Genomic DNA, 19,950 nt, shown 5'->3' on the forward strand with positions numbered 1-19,950 from the left:
CAGGACAGCCCAACAACATCCAGAGCCTTGAGGAACTCCGGGCGAATCTCATCCACCCCCGGGGCCTTGCCACAGAGGAGCTTTTTAACCACCTCGGTGACCTCAACCCCAGAGATAGAAGAGCCCGCCTCAGAGAACCCAGACTCTGCTCCCTCATGGGAAGGCGTGTCGGTGGAATTGAGGAGGTCTTCGAAGGATTCTCCCCACCGGCTCACAACGTCCCGAGTTGAGGTCAGCAGCGCCCCATCCCCACTTACACAGTGTCGATGGTGCACTGCTTCCCCCTCCTGAGACGCCGGATGGTGGACCAGAATTTCCTCGAAGCCATCCGGACGTCTTTCTCCATGGCCTCACCGAACTCCTCCCATGCCCGAGTTTTTGCTTCAGCGACCACCAAAGCTGCATTCTGCTTGGCCAGCCGGTACCCATCAGCTGCCTCAGGATTTCCACATGCCAAAAAGGCCCGATAGGACTCCTTCTTCAGCTTGACGGCATCCCTCACCGTTGGTGTCCACCAACGGGTTCGGGGATTGCCGCCACGACAGGCACCAACCACCTTATGGCCACAGCTCCGGTCGGCCACCTCAGCAATGGAGGCACGGAACATGGTCCACTCGGACTCGATGTCCCACGCCTCCCCTGGAACATGAGCAAAGTTCTGTCGGAGGTGGGAGTTGAAACTCCTTCTGACAGGGGATTCCGCCAGACGTTCCCAGCAGACCCTCACAATACGTTTGGGCCTGCCATGTCAGACCGGCATCTTCCCCCACCATCAGAGCCAACTCACCACTTGGTGGTGATCAGTTGACAGCTCCGCCTCTCTCTTTACCCGAGTGTCCAAGACATGCGGCCGCAAGTATAATAAGTATACCCACACCTGCTCGGCACCTCTCACCGTGGGCAACTCCAGAGTGGAAGAGAGTACAACCCCTCTCGAGAGGACTGGTACCAGAGCCCAAGCTGTGCATGGAGGCGAGTCCGGGCCTGACTCCAGAGGGGGGCCCCGGTGACCCGCGTACGGGCAAGGGAAACCTGAATCTATTTATTGTACTCGTAATAGGGGTTTTTGGAGCCGTCCTTTGTCTGGTCCCTCACCTAGGACCTGTTTGCCATGGGTGACCCTGCCAGGGGCATAAAGCCCCAGACAACTTAGCTCCTCGGATCATTGGGACACACAAACCCCTCCACCATGATAAGGTGACGGCTCAAGGAGGGGGGTGTCTTTTCTTTTCCCAGCTAATTTTTGCTGGGAAAAGTTAATGTGACCGCAAACGTTTTCATTGCATGATAGAAACAAGTACCTCACGCGCTAATCTAGCATTTAGCACACCACTGCTGACTACATAGTCGGTGCGCCGAGTGATTGACAATCATAGCGGAGCGAGTGAAACGGTCAAAATCTGGTATTAAGCGTTGTTGCATTTCTAAAATGTTGATTTTGTCAATGCATGTTGCATTGTCACCGATTCTATTCATAACTTTTATGGACAGAATTTCTAGATGCAGCCGAGGCGTAGAGGGGCTCCGCTTTGGTGGCCTCAGTATTGCATCTCTGCTTTTTGCAGAAGATGTGGTTCTGTTGGCTTCATCAAGCCGTGATCTCCAACTCGCACTGGAGCGGTTCGCAGACGAGTGGGAAGCGGCTGGGATGAGAATCAGCACCTCCAAATCTGAGACCATGGTCCTCAGTAGGAAAAGCGTGGCGTACCCTCTGCCAGGCCGGGGATGAGATCCTGCCCCAAGTGGAGGAGTTCAAGTATCTTGGGGTCTTGTTCACGAGTGAGGAAAGAATAGAACAGGAGATTGACAGGCGGATCGGTGCAGCGTCTGCTGTGACTTTGTCTCGGTCCGTTGTGGTAAAGAAGGAGCTAAGGCGAAGCTCTCAATTTACCGCTCGATCTCCGTTCCTACCGTCACCTATGGAAATGACAAGATCCCGGATACAAGCGGCAACAGGAGTTTCCTCCGCAGGGTGTCCGGGCTCTCCCTTAGAGATTGGGTGAGAAGCTCGGTCATCCGGGAAGATCTCAGAGTAGAGCCGCTGCTCCTCCTCATTGAGAGGAGCCAGATGAGGTGGCTGGGGAATCTGATTCGGATGCCTCCCGGACGCCTCCCTGGTGAGGTGTTCCGGGCACGTTCCAGCGGAAGGAGACCCCGGGGACGACACAGGACATGCTGGAGAGTCTCTCGGCTGGCCTGGGAACGCCTGGGAACGCCTCGGGATCCCCCCGGAAGAGCTGGATGAAGTGGCTGGGGAGAGGAAAGTCTGGGCGTCCCTGCTAAAGCTACTGCCCCCGCGACCCGACCTCAGATAAGCGGTAGAAAATGAATGGATGGATGTTGCCACAAACACAATTAATCATTATAGTAAACCGATAAGACCAAAGATAGCACTGATAAGCAGCATTGTTTAGAGTAGTAGTATCATTAAATTCTTAACGAAACCCATTCCTAGTTGTCATTCAGTTGCAGAGCACATATAGAGCCAGACAACCATTCAATCTCACATTCACACCATCACTGAGTCGGAACTGAACCCAGCTGCCGTCAGGCAAATGTACCACTGCACCAGGGATCTCTAAAAATTGTGTAAAGATGGCCAGATTTGATGAGGTGTAAGTGAGGGCCAACAATCAGCTAGAAGTTCTTTGAAACATTAACATTAAATGGAAAAAAAACTCTTGATATTTTTATTGCAAATGGCACACTTTTCATTTCTTCAAATGGAGCCCTAATTAAAAAGAGTTACGAAAACCGGTCTGCCTTTCATATTTAAGGCCACATAAAATGAAGAATTTAATTTAGCAAGTAATTGAGCTTATTAACACACGAGAGCTCTTTATATTTGTAATTCACTGTCATGGTAAGAATTTTGTGCACAGTGGGAGCAGCAACATTTGAACCAAGGATAGCATATATAGGCTGAACAGGAGGGGTCCAAAAACAGACCCTCGAGGGAACCCATATATCACTGCCATTTGTTGAGATTGAAATCTTCCAATGGTCACGAAATAACTCCTTTCCTCCAGGTAGGATCTGAACCATTTACTATAAGGGCTGTTCCATTTAGTCCTACCCACGTTTCCGACCTGTTCAGCAGTATGTTATGATCTACTGTATCCAATGCTGCACTGAGATCCAACAGGACAAGAACTGACACATTTCCTGAGTCACTGTTCAACCTTCTATCATTTAGAACTTTAATAAGAGCTGATTCTGGACTGTTATGAGACCTGAAACCTGAATATTCAATTTCAAACTTTTAAAATTGAAATCAGAATCCTAATTAAAATAGATCAACAAGTCAATTTGAGTTCAAGTAATCGCTTTGTTGATTAAAAAACACTTTCTCAACATTCATGGCGATGAAGGGTAGATGGGTCTATAGTTTGCTAACATGGAAGCGTCCAGTGTTCTCTTTTTTAGGAGTGGCTTAATGGCAGCTACTTTAAGAAGTTTAGGAAACCCGCTTGAATCGCCGACCGAATAATCGCCGATTATTTCCTGCTAATCAGCTTGCACAGACTTTGCAATAGTTTTGAAAAATTCAGATCATATTGATTCAAGGTAGCCAGTTCAGTTGATGGTTCCAGCGGCGGAAACATTTTATCTACGTTTTTATTTATTTATTTATTTATTTATTTTTGGTCGACTGTATCAAATTCTGGAATGGTAATAGAATAATTCCTGGGAGGTTTTAGTTGTATCATTTTATATATTTGGTGATTTGTGCTGTCATTAAGATTTAATTTCTTCACATTTCAAATTCATTGCATTCATCTGTTGTGTGACGTTCTGGCGCTATCTGATTAGGGGGGTTTGTGAGGTTGTCAACTACAGCAAAAGCTAAATGGTAAATGGACTGCACTTATATAGATACCGCTTGATCTACACCATCACAGTACCCAAAGCGCTTTACAAAGTCTCACAATCACCCATTCATACACTAATGGGCGGCTGCTGCCATGCAAGGTGCTGCAGGCCCACTGGGGGTAACTTACCGTTCAGTGTCTTGCCCAAGGACACTTCGACATACAGACAGTCGGAGCCAGGATTCAAACCGGCAACCCTTCAGTCACTGGACGACCCGCTCTACCAACTGAGGTACAGCTACCCCAAACAAAGTGCGTGTATTGTTTAGGTTCTTGCTAATGATTTCAGAGAAATGGTCCTGACTAACTCTTGGTTCAAATTACAAAGACTTTGTCTGTAGAGGTCGTAGTAAAGTGGAGTGTGGAGTTTAGCCTTTCTCCATTTACGTTCTGCTTTCCAACACTTTTATTCAGAGGCCTTCACTATCATAGTGCTCCTCCGTGGTGTTCAAGGACAGCTCAAGGTTGTATGAACTTTAATTGGAGCAACAGCATCCATGACATTTGAGATTTTCCTGGTAAACTTATCCAAAGGTTCATCAACTTTCTCTGCATTCACTGTTCGTGACAGGTATGATCTCCATAAACTTCGCACTGTTGCTGGTAGGAGAGGACCTGCTGTTGATTCTTCAGAGGATCACACAGCTCTAATTGCAGACTCTCCTCCACTTCTTCTGAATTCAGTGAAAACGGAGACGAAAAAGTGTGATTTCCTTCTTAATGACAGATCCATGTTGAGAGCACTGACTGAATTCTGTAATGAGAGATGTGATCACAGTCATATTCTCCTATTTTAGCAGATAGCTTGGCATTTGGAAATACGCATTTGATTTTGGTCAGCTTGGGGAAGTGCGCTACATTGAAGTTGCACATTTGTGACTTGAGAGATGGAACTGTGCACGGAATGCTTTAATGTGCGCAAACAGCTATGGTATGAACTTTTCTTTGCCTTCTACTCTCTAGTTCAGGGTCTTGAGATGTTCAGTGAGATCAACGAAAAACGCCAGGTCTGCCAACCATAAAGGGTCACTGAGCTCATGCAGAGGTCTGTCCTTTTCTTTCGTGAACTTGTCGATATTTGCTCACAGGGAATAAAACTCCTGACTGAGCAAGCGCGCTTCAGAATGGTAGAGTAGGTCACCATATTCAGCAACAACAGCAGAGAAAAATTAACAGCTGTGCAGTGTCCATGGCATCTGTGCTCCCATCACAAATGGGTAAAAATCGACGTGTCCAAACCATCGAAGTTTGCTCTCTCTAACGTTGTCTCCAAAACATTGAACCTTGGCTGTCCCTCTGATGAGCTAATTTCTAATTTTATCCAACCTGGTCACTCCGAGAGCGAACCTCAACATCTTCATTTCCGCCACCTCCAGCTCTGCTTCCTGTTGTCTCTTCAGTGCCACTGTCTCTAATCCGTACATCATGGCTGGCCTCACCACTGTTTTGTAAACTTTGCCCTTCATCCGAGCAGAGACTCTTCTGTCACATAACACACCTGACACCTTCCTCCAACCTGCTTGGACCCATTTCTTCACTTCCTGACCACACTCACCATTGCTCTGGACTGTTGACCCCAAGTATTTAAAGTCCTCCACCCTGGCTATCTTTTCTACCTGTAGCCTCACTCTCCCTCCACCACCCCTCTCATTCATGCACATATATTCTGTCTTACTTCGGCGAATCTTCATTCCTCTGCTTTCCAGTGCATGCCTCCATCTTTCCAACTGTTCCTCCACCTGCTCCCTGCTTTCACTGCAGATCACAATGTCATCTGCAAACATCATGGTCCACGGGGATTCCAGTCTAATCTCATCTGCCAGCCTATCCATCACCAATGCAAACAGGAAGGGGCTCAGGGCTGTTCGCTGATACAGTCCCCTTCCACCATAAATTCGTCTGTCACACCGACAGCACACCTCACGACTTTTCTGCTGCCCTCGTACATGTCCTTTATTATTCTAACATACTTCTTTGCCACTCCAGACTTCTGCATGCAGTACCACAGTTCCTCTCTGGGTACTCTGTCATAGGCTCTTACACCTCCAGGTCACATCCTACCTGTGGGGCATAGCCACTAATCACATTATACATAACACCCTCAATTTCAAGTTTCTGTTTCAGCATCATCACTCGATCTGATACTCTTTTCACCTCCAAGACATTCTTAGCCAACTCTTCCTTTAAAATAACCCTGACTCCTTTTCTCTTCCCATCTACACCATGGTAAAAATAATTTAAACACTACCCCAAAACTTCTAGCCTTACTGTGTTTCCACCTGGTCTCCTGGACACACAATATAACAACCTTTCTCCTAATCATCATGTCAACCAACTCCCGAGATTTTCCTGTCATAGTCCCAACATTCAAAGTCCCCACATTCAGTTCTAGGCTCTGTGCTTTCCTCTTCTCTTTCTGCCGAAGAACGCGCCTTCCACCTCTTCTTCTTCGACTTTGACCCACAGTAGCTGAATTTCCACTGGCGCCCTGCAGGTTGACGCCGCCAGTGGCGGACGTTGTTAACCCGGGCCACGACCGATCCGATATGGAATTCTTTGGATGAATGCTCATATTTGTTTGGCAAAGTTTTAAGCCAGATGCCCTTCCTGACGCAACCCTCTGCATTTATCCGGGCTTGGGACCGGCCTACAGTTTGCACTGGCTTGTGACCCCCATAGGGCTGCATTACTTGGTTTCTATAAATAAATAAATTCAATATATTGAGAAAGATAATCCCACCAAGTCTGACATTTTCTGCACAATACCATAGTGCATCTCTTTTCTGGTTACCCCAAACAACATTTTTTCTGTGATTGTTTTCTTTGTGGAGATGCAGACTTGTTCAAGACAGTAGCTCCACCTAGTGTTTAAAATAATAAGTACAGTTACGTACAAGTTATGTGTGGGCCATAGTATCGTATTTTGTAGACTCTGCCATGGGCCAGTTAAAAATGGATGGCGGGCTGCATTTAGCCTGCAAGCCGTAGCTTGGAACGTACTTCACCGCACCAGTGATTAGATGAAGAGTTAATCTGAATTAATTAAAGTTAAGGATAAGGGTTAGTTCAAGACATTGTAGTTCTTGTACACACATCTGTTACTGTTTATTCCATAAGCATAATACTTGACCATTCATTCATTCATTTTCTGTACCACTTATCCTCACTAGAGTCACGGGCGTGCTGGAGCCTATCCCAGGTATTTTCGGGTGAGTACACCCTGAACTGGTCGCCAGCTAATCGCAGGGCACATATAAATAAACAACCGTTCGCACCTACGGCCAATTTAGAGTCTTCAATTAACCTACCATGTATGTTTTGCGGATGTGGGAGGAAACCGGAATACCCAGAGAAAACTCACGCAGGTACGGGTAGAACATGCAAACGCCACACAGGCGAAGCCAGATTTGAATCCAGGTCCTCAGAACTGTGAGGCAGATGTGCTAACCAGTCGTTCACCATGCTGCCAAATACGTAACAATGTTTGAGTAATTTTATATTTATGTGAAAATTTTAGACAACTGAACGAAATTAGTTTCTTGGAGTTGTCTGGTTTTAAATGACAAAGAAAATTTAAATTTAAAAAATCTCATTTTACTTTTAAATTTTCATTTTATTTGAACTCCTCGTGTATATTATATATACATACAGTTCTGTTCAAAATTATGTATTTTTTTCTTTTTTTTTTACATTTTTGTCTTTAGTGGGACTTAAACCCCTTCTCAAAAACTCCATAACCATAGCTAGCTCAGTCACTACAAGTGAGAAATTTGCTCCAAATCTGAATGGCATTTTAACGGCTATGAACAAATCAGATCAGTGTGTGTTGATATGATGTCATTTACTCAACTTTGCCCTCACCTGTACTTTATTGCTCTCCATTCTGCTCTTATTCTCATTGTTGGACTTGGCTGCCTTTTCTGCCACTTTCTTCTGCAGGTGAGGACCTCGACCGAAGAAGATATAGTTGACAAAGGCGTACTCCAGTAAAGCCAGGAAAACAAAGACAAAGCAGCCCATCAAGTAGATGTCAATTGCCTTGACATATGGAATCTTTGGAAGTGTTTCCCTTAGGTGGGTATTGATGGTGGTCATGGTCAGCACCGTAGTAATACCTGGAAAAAAGGGGAGGAGTAAGGAAGTGGAATTATCCATCCATCAATTTTCTGTATGTCATATTAAAACTGTAGGGTGTAAGTTAGATCCTCACCTGAATAATACAGTAATTAAAACAATTTACACAAATGCAAGCCTATTAAAACAGTATCAATACTATACTGTAAGTTAAGTTTGGTAAATACTTAATTGATCCCGAAAGAGATAATGAAATTGTTCCAGGTCTAATTTGACGAATGTTTTTTTTTGTTTGTGCCAAAGTTACAGGAATTAAAGGCAATGGTAGCTGAGAGGTTAGTACATCTGCCTCAGAGGTCATGGCTTCAAATCCGGGCACCGGCCCTCCTGTGTGAATTGCATGTTCCCCTCGTGCCTATGTGGGTTTTGTCTGGGTAAAACATGCAATAATGCAATATTTGAAGAAAAAATCGTCCATAGGCGTTAATGCTTGTTTATATGGCCTGCGACTGGCTGGCGACCAGGTCAGGGTGTACCCCGCCTCTCGCCCAAAGTCAGCTGGGATAGCCTCCAGCACACCCGTGACCCTAGTGAGGTACCAAGATGGCGCCAACCAGTGTGGTCGCCTCGGTAACGCGCTCTCTAGTATTGTTTTTGTGTTTTTCGTCCGTCTTTGGAGACCTTACACGACTCACTTACACAAGGGGAGACCTGCTAACCATCAAGGAGGCTACTCCGGACTTTCTGTCACCAACTTTCGCAAATCCGCTCAGTTTTTTTCCCAGAGTTACTCACCGTAGCAGCGTCCGCGGTTTTCGGCGCATGGAGACGGAAGCGGCGCCACAGAGGGAAGCGTGGTGGCATTCAGGTGAAACTCCGCAAGAGAGGACACAGATTGGCGTTCCTGTCGATCCACCTCGCGAATGTACGCTCTCTAACCAACAAAATGAATGAGCTTCATCTTCTGTCAAAGACCAGTAAAGACTTCGGATGTTCCGCGGCCATGTGCTTCACGGAGACCTGGCTTTGCGACGCTGTACCCGATGGCGCCGTCATGCTTCCCGGCTTCCACATTCATCGAGCGGACCGCGACATGGAATCATCGGGGAAAACAAAGGGCGGCGGGATATGCCTCTATATCAACGAAAAATGGTGTACGGACGTCACGGAGCTCAGCACACACTGCAGCCCACATTTGGAGTCGCTGTTTTTGAACTGTAAACCATTCTACTCGCCATGTGAGTTCGCATCATTCATACTGGCTGGAGTCTACATACCGCCTCAAGCTAAAACGAACACCGCATTGCTAACGCTCGCCGAACAAGTCAACGAAATTGAAAAAAAACACCCGGACTCACCCCTCATTATTCTCGGGGACTTTAACAAAGCTAAACTCAACCACGAACTCCCTAAATCCAAGCAGCACATCGACTGTCCTACCAGGGACAATAATACTTTAGACCACTGCTACACTACGGTAAAAAACGCATACCGTGCTATACCTCGTGCAGCCCTGGGCTCGTCTGATCACTGCTTAATTCACTTAATACCGACGTACAGGCAAGAACTTAAATGCGCGAAGCCTACAGTGAAAACAGTGAAAAAGTGGACCAATGAAGCCAAGATGGAACTTCAAAGCTGTTTAGACTGCACAGACTGGAGTGTCTTTGAAAATTCAGCTGGCAGCCTGGATGAATATACGGACACTGTTACATCCTATATCAGTTTCTGTGAAGATGTGTGTGTACCAACAAAATCATTTCGCACATTCAACAACAACAAGCCGTGGTTCACTGCGAAACTTAAGCAGCTTCGCCAAGCTAAGGAGGACGCATATCAGAGCGGGGACAGGGCCCTGTATAATCGAGCTAGAAACCAGCTGACTAAAGAAATTAACATTGCAAAGAAGAACTATCCAGCAAAGTTGGAAAAACAGTTTAGCGCAAACGACTCTAAATCAGTCTGACATGCATTCCAATCGTTGACTAATTACAAGCGACGATCCCCCCAAGCTGAGAACAATAGCACAGTAGCCAACGACAGAAGCGAACAGGTCTGCGGATGATGCAGTCAACATGGGACTGCACTTCATCCTAGAACACCTCGACAGTGCAGGGACCTACGCGAGGATCCTGTTCGTGGACTTCAGCTCAGCGTTCAACACAATCATCCCTGAACTCCTTTCATCCAAGCTTCTCCAGCTCAGCGTCTCACCTGCCATCTGCCAGTGGATTTACAGCTTTCTGACGGCAGGACACAGCAGGTCAGGCTGGGGGAGGCCACCTCATCCACACGCAGCATCAGCACTGGGGCGCCCCAAGGTTGTGTCCTCTCTCCGCTGCTCTTCTCTCCCTACACGAACGACTGCACCTCAGCGAACCCGACTGTCAAACTCCTGAAGTTTGCAGATGACACCACTGTCATCGGCCTCATCAAGGACAGTGACGAGTCTGCATATCGACAGGAAGTGGAGCGGCTGGAGCTGTGGTGCGGCCGACACAACCTGGAGCTGAACACGCTCAAGACTGTAGAGATGATCGTGGACTTCAGGAGGCATCCTTCGCCACAGCTGCCCCTCACGTTGTCCAGCTGCCTTGTGTCAACTGTCGAGACCTTCAAGTTCCTGGGAATTACAGTCTCTCAGGACCTGAAGTGGGCGACCAACATCAACTGCGTCCTCAAAAAGGCCCAGCAGAGGATGTACTTCCTGTGGCTTCTGAGAAAGCACGGCCTGTCACCGCAGCTGCTGAGACAGTTCTACACAGCGGTCACCGAATCAGTCCTGTGTTCTTCTATCACAGTCTGGTTTGGTGCTGCTACAAAAAAGGACAAACTCTGACTGCAACGGACAATCAAAACTGCTGAAAGGATTGTCGGTACCCCCCTACCCACCATTGAGGACTTGCACGCTGCCAGAACTAAGACAAGGGCGTGCAAAATCCTCTCGGACCCTCCGCACCGCGGTCACCAGCTCTTCCAGCTCCTTCCCTCAGGTAGGCGCTACCGATCAATGCAAACTAGAACTAGTAGACATTCCAACAGCTTCTTCCCTCTTACGATCAACTTCTTAAACACCTGACCTACAATTCCATTACAACATGCTGGCAATTTTTTGATTTGAGTTCGTTTTCACATTTCTGTGGGGCCAATTATGTATTACTCGTGCACCACTGTAGTTGTCTCGCCATGCTGCACTATTTGCATATACTGGCCACTCATGTCAGAGTAGCATCTACTCCATTTGCACAGATTGAGGAGTATCTGCAACATTTGCACAACCAACATTGTCCCAGATTATCGCACTACTCGTCACTTTAAACCGCATACACTCCTTGAAGTCTCGGCGCCCTTTGCACAATGATCATTGCACCGGACTATTGCAATATTCGTCATTCGAACTGCTCTCAGTGCTAGAGGACTCCACATCTTTTTGCACAATTGTCAAAAAAAAAAAAAAAAAAGTACCGGCATTACCAGATAACTAGCAACCCTTTACTGCTCAGTGACTGTTTTTTTTTTTTTTTTTTTTTTTTTTTTTTGTCAATGTCTTTCTGTCTCCAAAGTGTTCTGTAAATTGACTGTCTGTTGTCGTACTAGAGCGGCTCCAACTACCGGAGACAAATTCCTTGTGTGTTTTTTGGACATACTTGGCAAATAAAGATGATTCTGATTCTGATAAGGGGTACAGCGAATGGATGCATATTTAATATTTCAATATTTATATTTAAGAACAATTTATTTCAGGAAATTTTTTATTAATTGAATGAAAATTCTTTTTGTACAATGTATTTTGTTTTAAAAACAGTTTAATAACATTTGTGACCTGGTTATTCATTTAGGGCCATAGTCCCCGTGCGCTTAAGGCAGAAAAGGCGCACTTTTCTGGCTCCGCGCATTCACTCTTCCACACAAAATAGTTATTTACGCACCCTCATGTCAGATACAAACTCTGGGTGGAGCAACCCTAAAATGTGGGCGTTCCCTTCAAATCTGGCCCTTCACGCATTCTCTGGTGGACTTAAGGTTTTTGCCCCAGCCACCTCATCTGGCTCCTCTCAATGTGGAGGAGCCAGATGAGGTGGCTGGGGCATCTGATTCGGATGCCTCCCGGACGCCTCCCTGGTGAGGTGTTCCGGGCACGTCCCACCGGGAGGAGACCCCGGGGACGACCCAGGACACGCTGGAGAGACTACGTTCTTCGGCTGGCCTGGGAACGCCTCGGGATCCACCCGGAAGAGCTGGATGAAGTGGCTGGGGAGAGGGAAGTCTGGGCGTCCCTGCTAAAGCTACTGCCCCCGCAACCCGACCCGGATAAGCGGTAGAAATTGGATGGATGGATGGATGATCAAAGAGGCTTTGTGAGTCGGCTATTAAAGCATCTTGGTTTTTTTTTAGGGTGGGACTTTAATGCGTTAATTATGATGAATTAATTACAAATTAATTAGAACAAATTATCTCTTTAAATAACATTTTGTGTTCCAAACAACATGGAACCTTTGTCAGTGCACAATTTCCTGGTACACCGATTACACTGATGCACAGGTCAGAGCTTGGCTACCACAATGGAGGAATTGATTGAAACTGCATTGTTAGGACTGATGGGAGGCAAATTCACTCGCAAAGTGGATTGCTCTGGACTAAAGACCACTTTAGTTGTAGAAGGTAAAGGGTTAGAAAATGTGCTACATATAGGGAGCGACGTGATTAAACTTTTCAACTGCCACGGAGAAACCATTTAGGCCTGGTACAGACATAAGTACATAAGGAGGGGGGGGGGGTGCGTCTTGTGCAGTTCATGTGTGATCGTCAAAGTCTCTGGATAACTGCAATGAGGAATGGCACCCTGTAGAGGGCAACAATGCCTTGAGGTAAACATCCCTCCCTCAGATTGATGAAGAGGAAGAAGAAAGAGGGGCGGGGTGCAGAAGACAATGAGAAGATGCAAGCATAACGTCGGAAAAGAGAGTAGACAAAATGAAAAAAATCCCCCAAAAAAGCTTTCGGTAATACAAATGTATTGTACCAAGGCAAGAAAAATATTCCTGCGACCCACAGGAATGAGCCCTTAGATCATGCAAAGGAATAAAGGATGACGCGCAGAGCCGATCCCTTTGTTGCAAAGCTATCGCTGAAAATGCCAGGCCATATGGCAAGATGCTCTCGGCCACTTGCCAGCTGATTGTCTGCCGACTAGGATTTGAGTAAATGGGATCTGGAATCGTGATGAGTGAACTCCTTCCGGATCGCCTGGAAGCAGCCGAGCTTCATCCCGAGCTTCCTCCGGATGATAATCGAGAAAACGATAACTCGTATGCAGCTCGCGTTAGCTACATTTAGCGAGCAAACACGCTCCTTCAACCCTTGTTACATAAATATAATTTAGTTCCACTAATTCACATTACAATGTAACAGCTGTTGCCAGTACTGATTTTAATTTTCCATTTCCAGCTCGTCCATCTTGCAGTAATGCAACGCCCACGAGTCAAACGTCTTTTAGGATTGCGACGAAGGGAAGTAATGTGTGCTTTTTTTTTTTTACCCTTGCAAAACACGTCATCAATAAAAAGTATTCTCTAGTAACGGTATGTATTTTTTTTAAAAAACTGACAGGTTATGCATCCGGCATACCTTCGACTCCCATTCCAGTACGCAGAGCAAACAAAAAAGGTAATTTAAAAGTTTTATTTTTTTCCACGTCCCACAACAGCAATTTTAACAATGTATTTATATAGTAATAGTTATATTTCTAAACTGCTCAGGTTGTGCTTCGAGCAGAAGTAAGGACTGGTTTCAAGGACAATGACAACCACACAAGATCCCATTCACCGCCACTGAAGAATAAAATCCCAATGTGGATAAAACTTTGCTAGATTTTCTGCGCAAGGTAATAAAAACCTGGACTATTGAGCGAACGGTAGAGGAGGAGGATTAGGAGGAAGAAAATGCAAGTGTGGGAGCCCCATTTGTTCATACATTTTTGTCTAATGTAAATTCTGTACATAGTTATACTTGTAAATAAGTTATTTTTCTGTCAAAAGTACTTTCTCAGTGTTGTTTTATGTTCAGATGTTCGAGATGTTCACACAAGAAAAAAAATATTGGTGTCCAAGTCATTGTTCTGCTTGATTTGTCTGTTTTCTAATTTTTTTCCCTCCAGAAACAGATTTGTCTGAAAGTAGCCTATATTTGACTGCTGATTACTAAAGAACGGTATAAGATGGAGACAAACCTTTTTATCTGATGAAAGAAGAGAGTCTGATCTTTCTTTTGGTGGTTTTGGTGTTGACAATATTCTGTGGGGCTTGAAAAATGAGTGAAATTGCTCGAAAATGCCTAGCAGTCTGGGGGTTTCCTGCTCAGGAAACGCCTGGCAGTGAATGAGTTAAGGGCAATACCTGTACTCAGGGGCGTTGCTATGCATAAAGCTCAACTGGGGCACAGGCCCCCGACTATCGTATATCTCCTTCCTCACACAAATGCGTGCACACACACACACACACACAATAATTCTAAACACTTTTAACATGGCAGCAAAAGCATATACTATATGATAAACAATTGAAAGTCAGAACTTTGAGTTGGTTTATTATTGCAGCATTGGAGTGTACTGCTTGTTTGTTATTTTCGCAAATCAGTCCATCGCTTGATTGCAACTCAACTTTGAAAGTTTCAAATATAGTATGCTCAGAGGGCACCGCGGTGAAGCGGCTCAGAAAATGGATGGCTGGATGAGGGTTGTTGACCAATACTGGCCACTCATGCCAGAGTAGCATCTGCCGCATTTGCACACTGATTGAGGAGTATCTGCAATATTTGCACAACCAACATTGTCCCAGATTATCGCACTACTGGTCACTTTAGACCGCATACACTCCTTGAAGTCTCGGCGCCCTTTGCACAATGGTCATTGCACCGGACTATTGCAATATTAGTCATTCGAACTGCTCTAAGTGCTAGAGGACTCTGCATCTTTTTGCACAATTGTCAAAAAAATTTTTTTTACCGGCATTACCAGATAACTAGCAACCCTTTACTGCTCAGTGACTGTTTTTTTTTTTTTTTGTCAATGTCTTTATGTCTCAAAATTGTTCTGTAAATTGACTGTCGTCTGTTGTCATACTAGAGCGGCTCAAACTACCGGAGACAAATTCCTTGTGTGTTTTTTGGACATACTTGGCAAAATAAAGATGATTCTGATTCTGATTCTGATGAAGGAGAGATGTACTTGTATGTATGCAGTGAACTGACGTGCCATGAGTTATTCATGCGGAAATTCACTGCGAATTAGTACTCTGAATGGTTTGTTCGCGCTAGGATTGACGTATTACACAGTGAACGTACTCGAGTGATTTTAACCGTTCATCCTCATGGGGATAGCTTTCATTAGCATCCGTTTCTCCAAGCTAACGGCTAATGTTGAGTTTGTCAATCACATGAATACAAAAACACATCTTGAAAATAAATTATATATATAGTGGAGTTTGCATGTTATATATATAGTGGAGTTTGCATGTTCTCCCCGTGCCTGCGTGGGTTTTCTCCGGGCACTCCGGTTTCCTCCCACATCCCCAAAACATGCATTAATTGGAGACTAAAATTGCCCATAGGTGTGACTGTGACTGTGAGTGCAACTGGTTGTTTGTTTGTATGTGCCCTGCGATTGGCTGGCAACCAGTTCAGGGTGTACCCGGCCTCCTGCCCGATGACAGCTGGGATAGGCTCCAGCAAGCCTAGTGAGGAGAAGCGGCTCAGAAAATGGATGGATGGATGGAAATCTCTTTTCTCCATCCACCCTGCAGCGTCCAACTTTTCCTTCATCTTTTTTTCCTTTCAGAATAACCTCTCTTTCTTCCTTCTATTTCAATCCACAAATCCTCCAAAGACTTCTGGTAATCACTCCGACACATTCACTCGACTGTCCAATTCACACACCAGGGTTTTGGTGGCACACTCTTATTCTAAATCGGTTTTTGGGGGTCCCAAAATCCCCAACGTCTACCGAAACGTTACAATTTGAAACCGCGTCCGATTTCAAGTCAGTCTACGACGGGACAAGCAGGTACCTTGTTACCCTACTTTCTCCCAGGATCTTATATTATCCTGGTGTGTCAGGAACCTTGTTACCCTGACTTTCGATTAGCAAAACAATAACAAGACAACGTCCTAGTAACTATTGACAATGAAACAACTGTACCACAAGTCTCCCAAATTTCACAATTTCCAATGTGCAGAATTCGTGAATCAAACAGGTTTCTAAATTGCCCTACAGTTTGCACTGACTTGTTCCCCCCATAGGGCTGCATTTCCAATGCAACCACAATAGCGAGCTTAAATGGGCGTTCACCAAAGCAAGGGAGCAAATTGTCATTTTGCAGTGTTGAAGGTTGAGTGTACGGCTGTCTTGCTGTACTTTGTCACGCAGTAGGTCAAACACGTCCTCGGACATGACCGTGATGTCTGCTGCAGTATCCACGAGTCCGTCATATTGGAACGTATGTTCAAGTGTGGTTGTCAAGTAAAATTTCCCTGATGTGTCATTAACGGTGAGTTTACCGAGAAGACTCCGAAATGGCTGCTTGTCTTTTTTGTTTGACAGGTAGCTAGAGTCATTCAGTGAGTCACAGGGCATGGTCGGAGATTGTCAAGGTCGGATTGTCGAACTGGATTTTGGTCTGCGGATTTTTATTTTAGTAACGGGTGTTACCTGCTCATCGCAGTGGCCGGTTATGTGCTTGCCCACGGTCTGTTGGACGGGACGCTTGTCATTGCTAACTGGAGAATCAGCCGAATGCACAGAGACGTTGGAGTCAGAACAGACCATCACGGCGGGCTGGTCGATCTCGGGGGCGTGGCCTCCAAGCAGGGGCTCAGGCTGTCATGGGTCTTGCTTCACATTATTCGCCAAGCTGCGGATGATCTCAAGGATAGCATGTGCAGCAGTACCCAATTCTTTGTTAGCGACACCTTGTGGGGTTACGAAGGAGGATACATGACTTTTGGGCTTGTCGCGTTCGAGCGAACCGGACCAGGCGTCAGTTTTTTCCATCAAATGTTCAAAGTTTTGACGCGCGTCATTATTTTGGTAGCCAGAAATATTGTGATCGGACAGCTTTGTGTTGGTCTTTTTATGAATAGCGAAGCCTTTAGCGGCTAGGTCGCGCAGTTGTGGGCTGGACAGCGTGCGGGGGCATGCTGCTACCCCCAAATGTTGCTTTACATACGGATGCATGTTTTCAACAAAAAGAGTTTTAAAATGTATGTCTTTCTCCATGTTGGGTTTGTTCAAATTTCCAAAGTACGCTTTACGCAAACGACAGTAATAAGCTTGTGGCGTTTCGAGGCTCTCCGGTTTAACAGTAAGAGCCGCCAGGAAGCCGGTTGGGGCCTCTGGATCATCAAATTCTTGAGACAAAGCCTGACAGAGGGCTTGATAGTTTGACAATACATGTGGCGGTTGTCGTTCGATTAAGCTACTTACTTCCTGGTTAGATGTAACTCGAATAAGGTACAATCTATCGTCTGTAGTAGCGGAAGGAAATCGTTTAAGGTAAAAGTCAACGTCTCTCAGGTACGCGGCTGTGTCGTGTGAACCGTCCGATTTACGTTCGAATCTCGAAATTTTGCGATCAATTCTGTCTTTTCCCGAAAGTCTTTTAAGCTCATACCTGTAGTGACGCCAGGAGAAGAGACAAACACAGGGCGGCATTGAGGCGGGCTGTACTTTGCACGGCGGGGTGTCAAGGCAGTTGTGCCAGGGACAGAGCGGGGTGGTGCGAAGTGACAGGGGCTGTTGACCGTATCCCGGGGAGGTCGGAACCAAGCGCTGCTTTGTCGCTCCTAGGAGGCAGACTGACAGGTGTGCTCTCATTGACGTCATTAGACAGAGTTTGCTGGAGGAAGACGTCTTCCCGATTGGCAATTAATTTGCGGGCTGTCTGTAATTCCTGTCGAACAAAAGTTATTTCAGCTTCCTGTTCTAGCCTTAGCTTTTGAAGACGGCACATGTCAGATTCTAGTACTGCCAATTGTGACATGAGTTCACATGAGGACTCGACACGTTGAGCATATCAAGCTGCGTTTCGACATCAACGAGGCGGGCTTGTGCAAGGTTTAAATGAGTGTTGGACTCTGCTAGTTGTGCCCTTAAGTTGATTTGTTGCTGCTGTTCAGCTTCTAGTTTGAGTCTAATTCCGTTCTCTTCCGGATCGCACCATTTTAGCTGTGACACTAAGTTTACAACTATGCAACTGAGCGTTCGAGCAAGATTTTTATCAGTTAAGGTTTTATGCTCAGTGTCAGTCATAAGTTGTGCCATGTTGCTATTAAGGGCTTCAAGGCTAGCATCTTTGATATATTCTGCATAGCCTGGGAGGAGGTCTTTAGTAAGGTTACTTACAAGCCGTGTTAACGAGTCGAGACTGTCATCATGGCTGGGACTTTTTACCAGTTCTCCCATAATTGCGTTGCGTGTGCAGTAGCTGTACGTGGTATACAACTGAATGGTTTGTAATGTAAGCTCGTTTGAGCAGTGCGTCTAGTTTGGAAGAGATGCACAATGTAAGCAGTGTAATTAATTGTTCCACCCATCCATTTTCTGAGCCACTTCTCCTCACTAGGGTCGCGGGCGTGCTGGAGCCTATCCCAGCTATCATCGGGCAGGAGGCGGGGTATACCCTGAACTGGTTGCCAGCCAATCGCAGGGCACATACAAACAAACAACCATTCGCACTCACATTCACACCTACGGGCAATTTAGAGTCTCCAATTCATGCATGTTTTTGGGATGTGGGAGGAAAGCGGAGTGCCCGGAGAAAACCCATGCAGGCACGGGGAGAACATGCAAACTCCACACAGGCGGGGCCGGGGATTGAACCCTGGTCCTCAGAACTGTGAGGCTGACGCTCTAACCAGTCGCCCACCGTGCCGCCGTAATTGTTAAACAATTAAATAGCGTTTGCGAACTATGGTGTCAATGTTCATCACGTAACTTTTAAAATTATTTGAGAACATGCGTAGAAGCAGTAATCGAATAGAACAAAATTGTTAAATTTTGTGTACAAATTAATTTCATCGACTTGCAATTGCTGCGCGAGGTTGAGGAATTTAATCTTTGAAGAATCAGCTTGTTAACTAAGTGTTAAACTAATTCAACTAATTAATTTATTTAGCTCTGGTAAATAAATTTAATTTAGTTATGATTTAGTTAAGCAAATTGATTTGACGGTGTGTGATGCTGTCACTGCAAGTCAATTCAATTTGTGGACGCAAGTTAGGCCTTTAGCTAATTCACATAAGTTTTATTTAACTTTGGGTATAAGTTAAATGTACTTCTAATTAAGTTTGTGAATTAATTAGTTGCTTCTTAGGCTTCCAATGATGTTGGCTTTGGCAAAGGAGAGAGGCGAAGCAGAAAAAGTTAAAAAAGCAAGAATTTCCAGACAAATTTGTTTTGAAACAAAAATAAAAATTTTGTTTTTGTACATAAAACACAAATTGATTAAAAATAGACAAGCAATTAATTAATGAACCAATTTGTAAAAGAGTAAGTAACTGGTTACTGTAATGTGTAGTGCACGTACGCGGACGGAAGATGGAGTTTATTGCTTGGGTGATGCAGGGCCTTCGTTGCTAAAGCTTGTCATACTCTCACGTAAATCTCAAAATTGGTTAAAGAAAAATAAAAAGGCACAAAGATTCAATCATACAATTGTAGGGGTTGTGTTTTAGCAAACGAGCGACAACGGGAACATTTAAATTAATCACAATCGTGATCATTGCGTGGTAGGATTGAATGGCTTTAGCTGTTTCGCAAACAAGAGAAATAAACAAAGCTTTAAATTAATGAAAGCAATCGCGGCTCTCAGCGTTTTGAAAGCAAGCACAACTGTCCATCCATCCATTTTCTGAGCCGCTTCTCCTCACTAGGGTCGGGGGCGTGCTGGAGCCTATCCCAGCTATCATCGGGCAGGAGGCGGGGTACACCCTGAACTAGTTGCCAGCCAAT

At 45.4% G+C, this 19,950-nt stretch overlaps 1 protein-coding gene across 4 annotated transcripts in view; it reads right to left on the reverse strand.

Annotated features, from left to right (window-relative positions):
* gabrb1 (gamma-aminobutyric acid type A receptor subunit beta1) overlaps window positions 1–19,950 on the reverse strand; it is a 149,329-nt gene that overhangs the window by 26,545 nt on the left and 102,834 nt on the right. For all 4 annotated transcript variants that reach the window (XM_061795720.1, XM_061795717.1, XM_061795718.1 and 1 more), the window contains one exon: window positions 7,734–7,987. In XM_061795720.1, coding sequence (XP_061651704.1) covers window positions 7,734–7,987 — 254 coding nt within the window. The remainder of the gene's footprint in view (window positions 1–7,733; window positions 7,988–19,950) is intronic.

The sequence above is a fragment of the Phyllopteryx taeniolatus genome, chromosome 13, assembly GCF_024500385.1.
Source record: "Phyllopteryx taeniolatus isolate TA_2022b chromosome 13, UOR_Ptae_1.2, whole genome shotgun sequence".
NCBI lineage: Eukaryota > Metazoa > Chordata > Actinopteri > Syngnathiformes > Syngnathidae > Phyllopteryx > Phyllopteryx taeniolatus.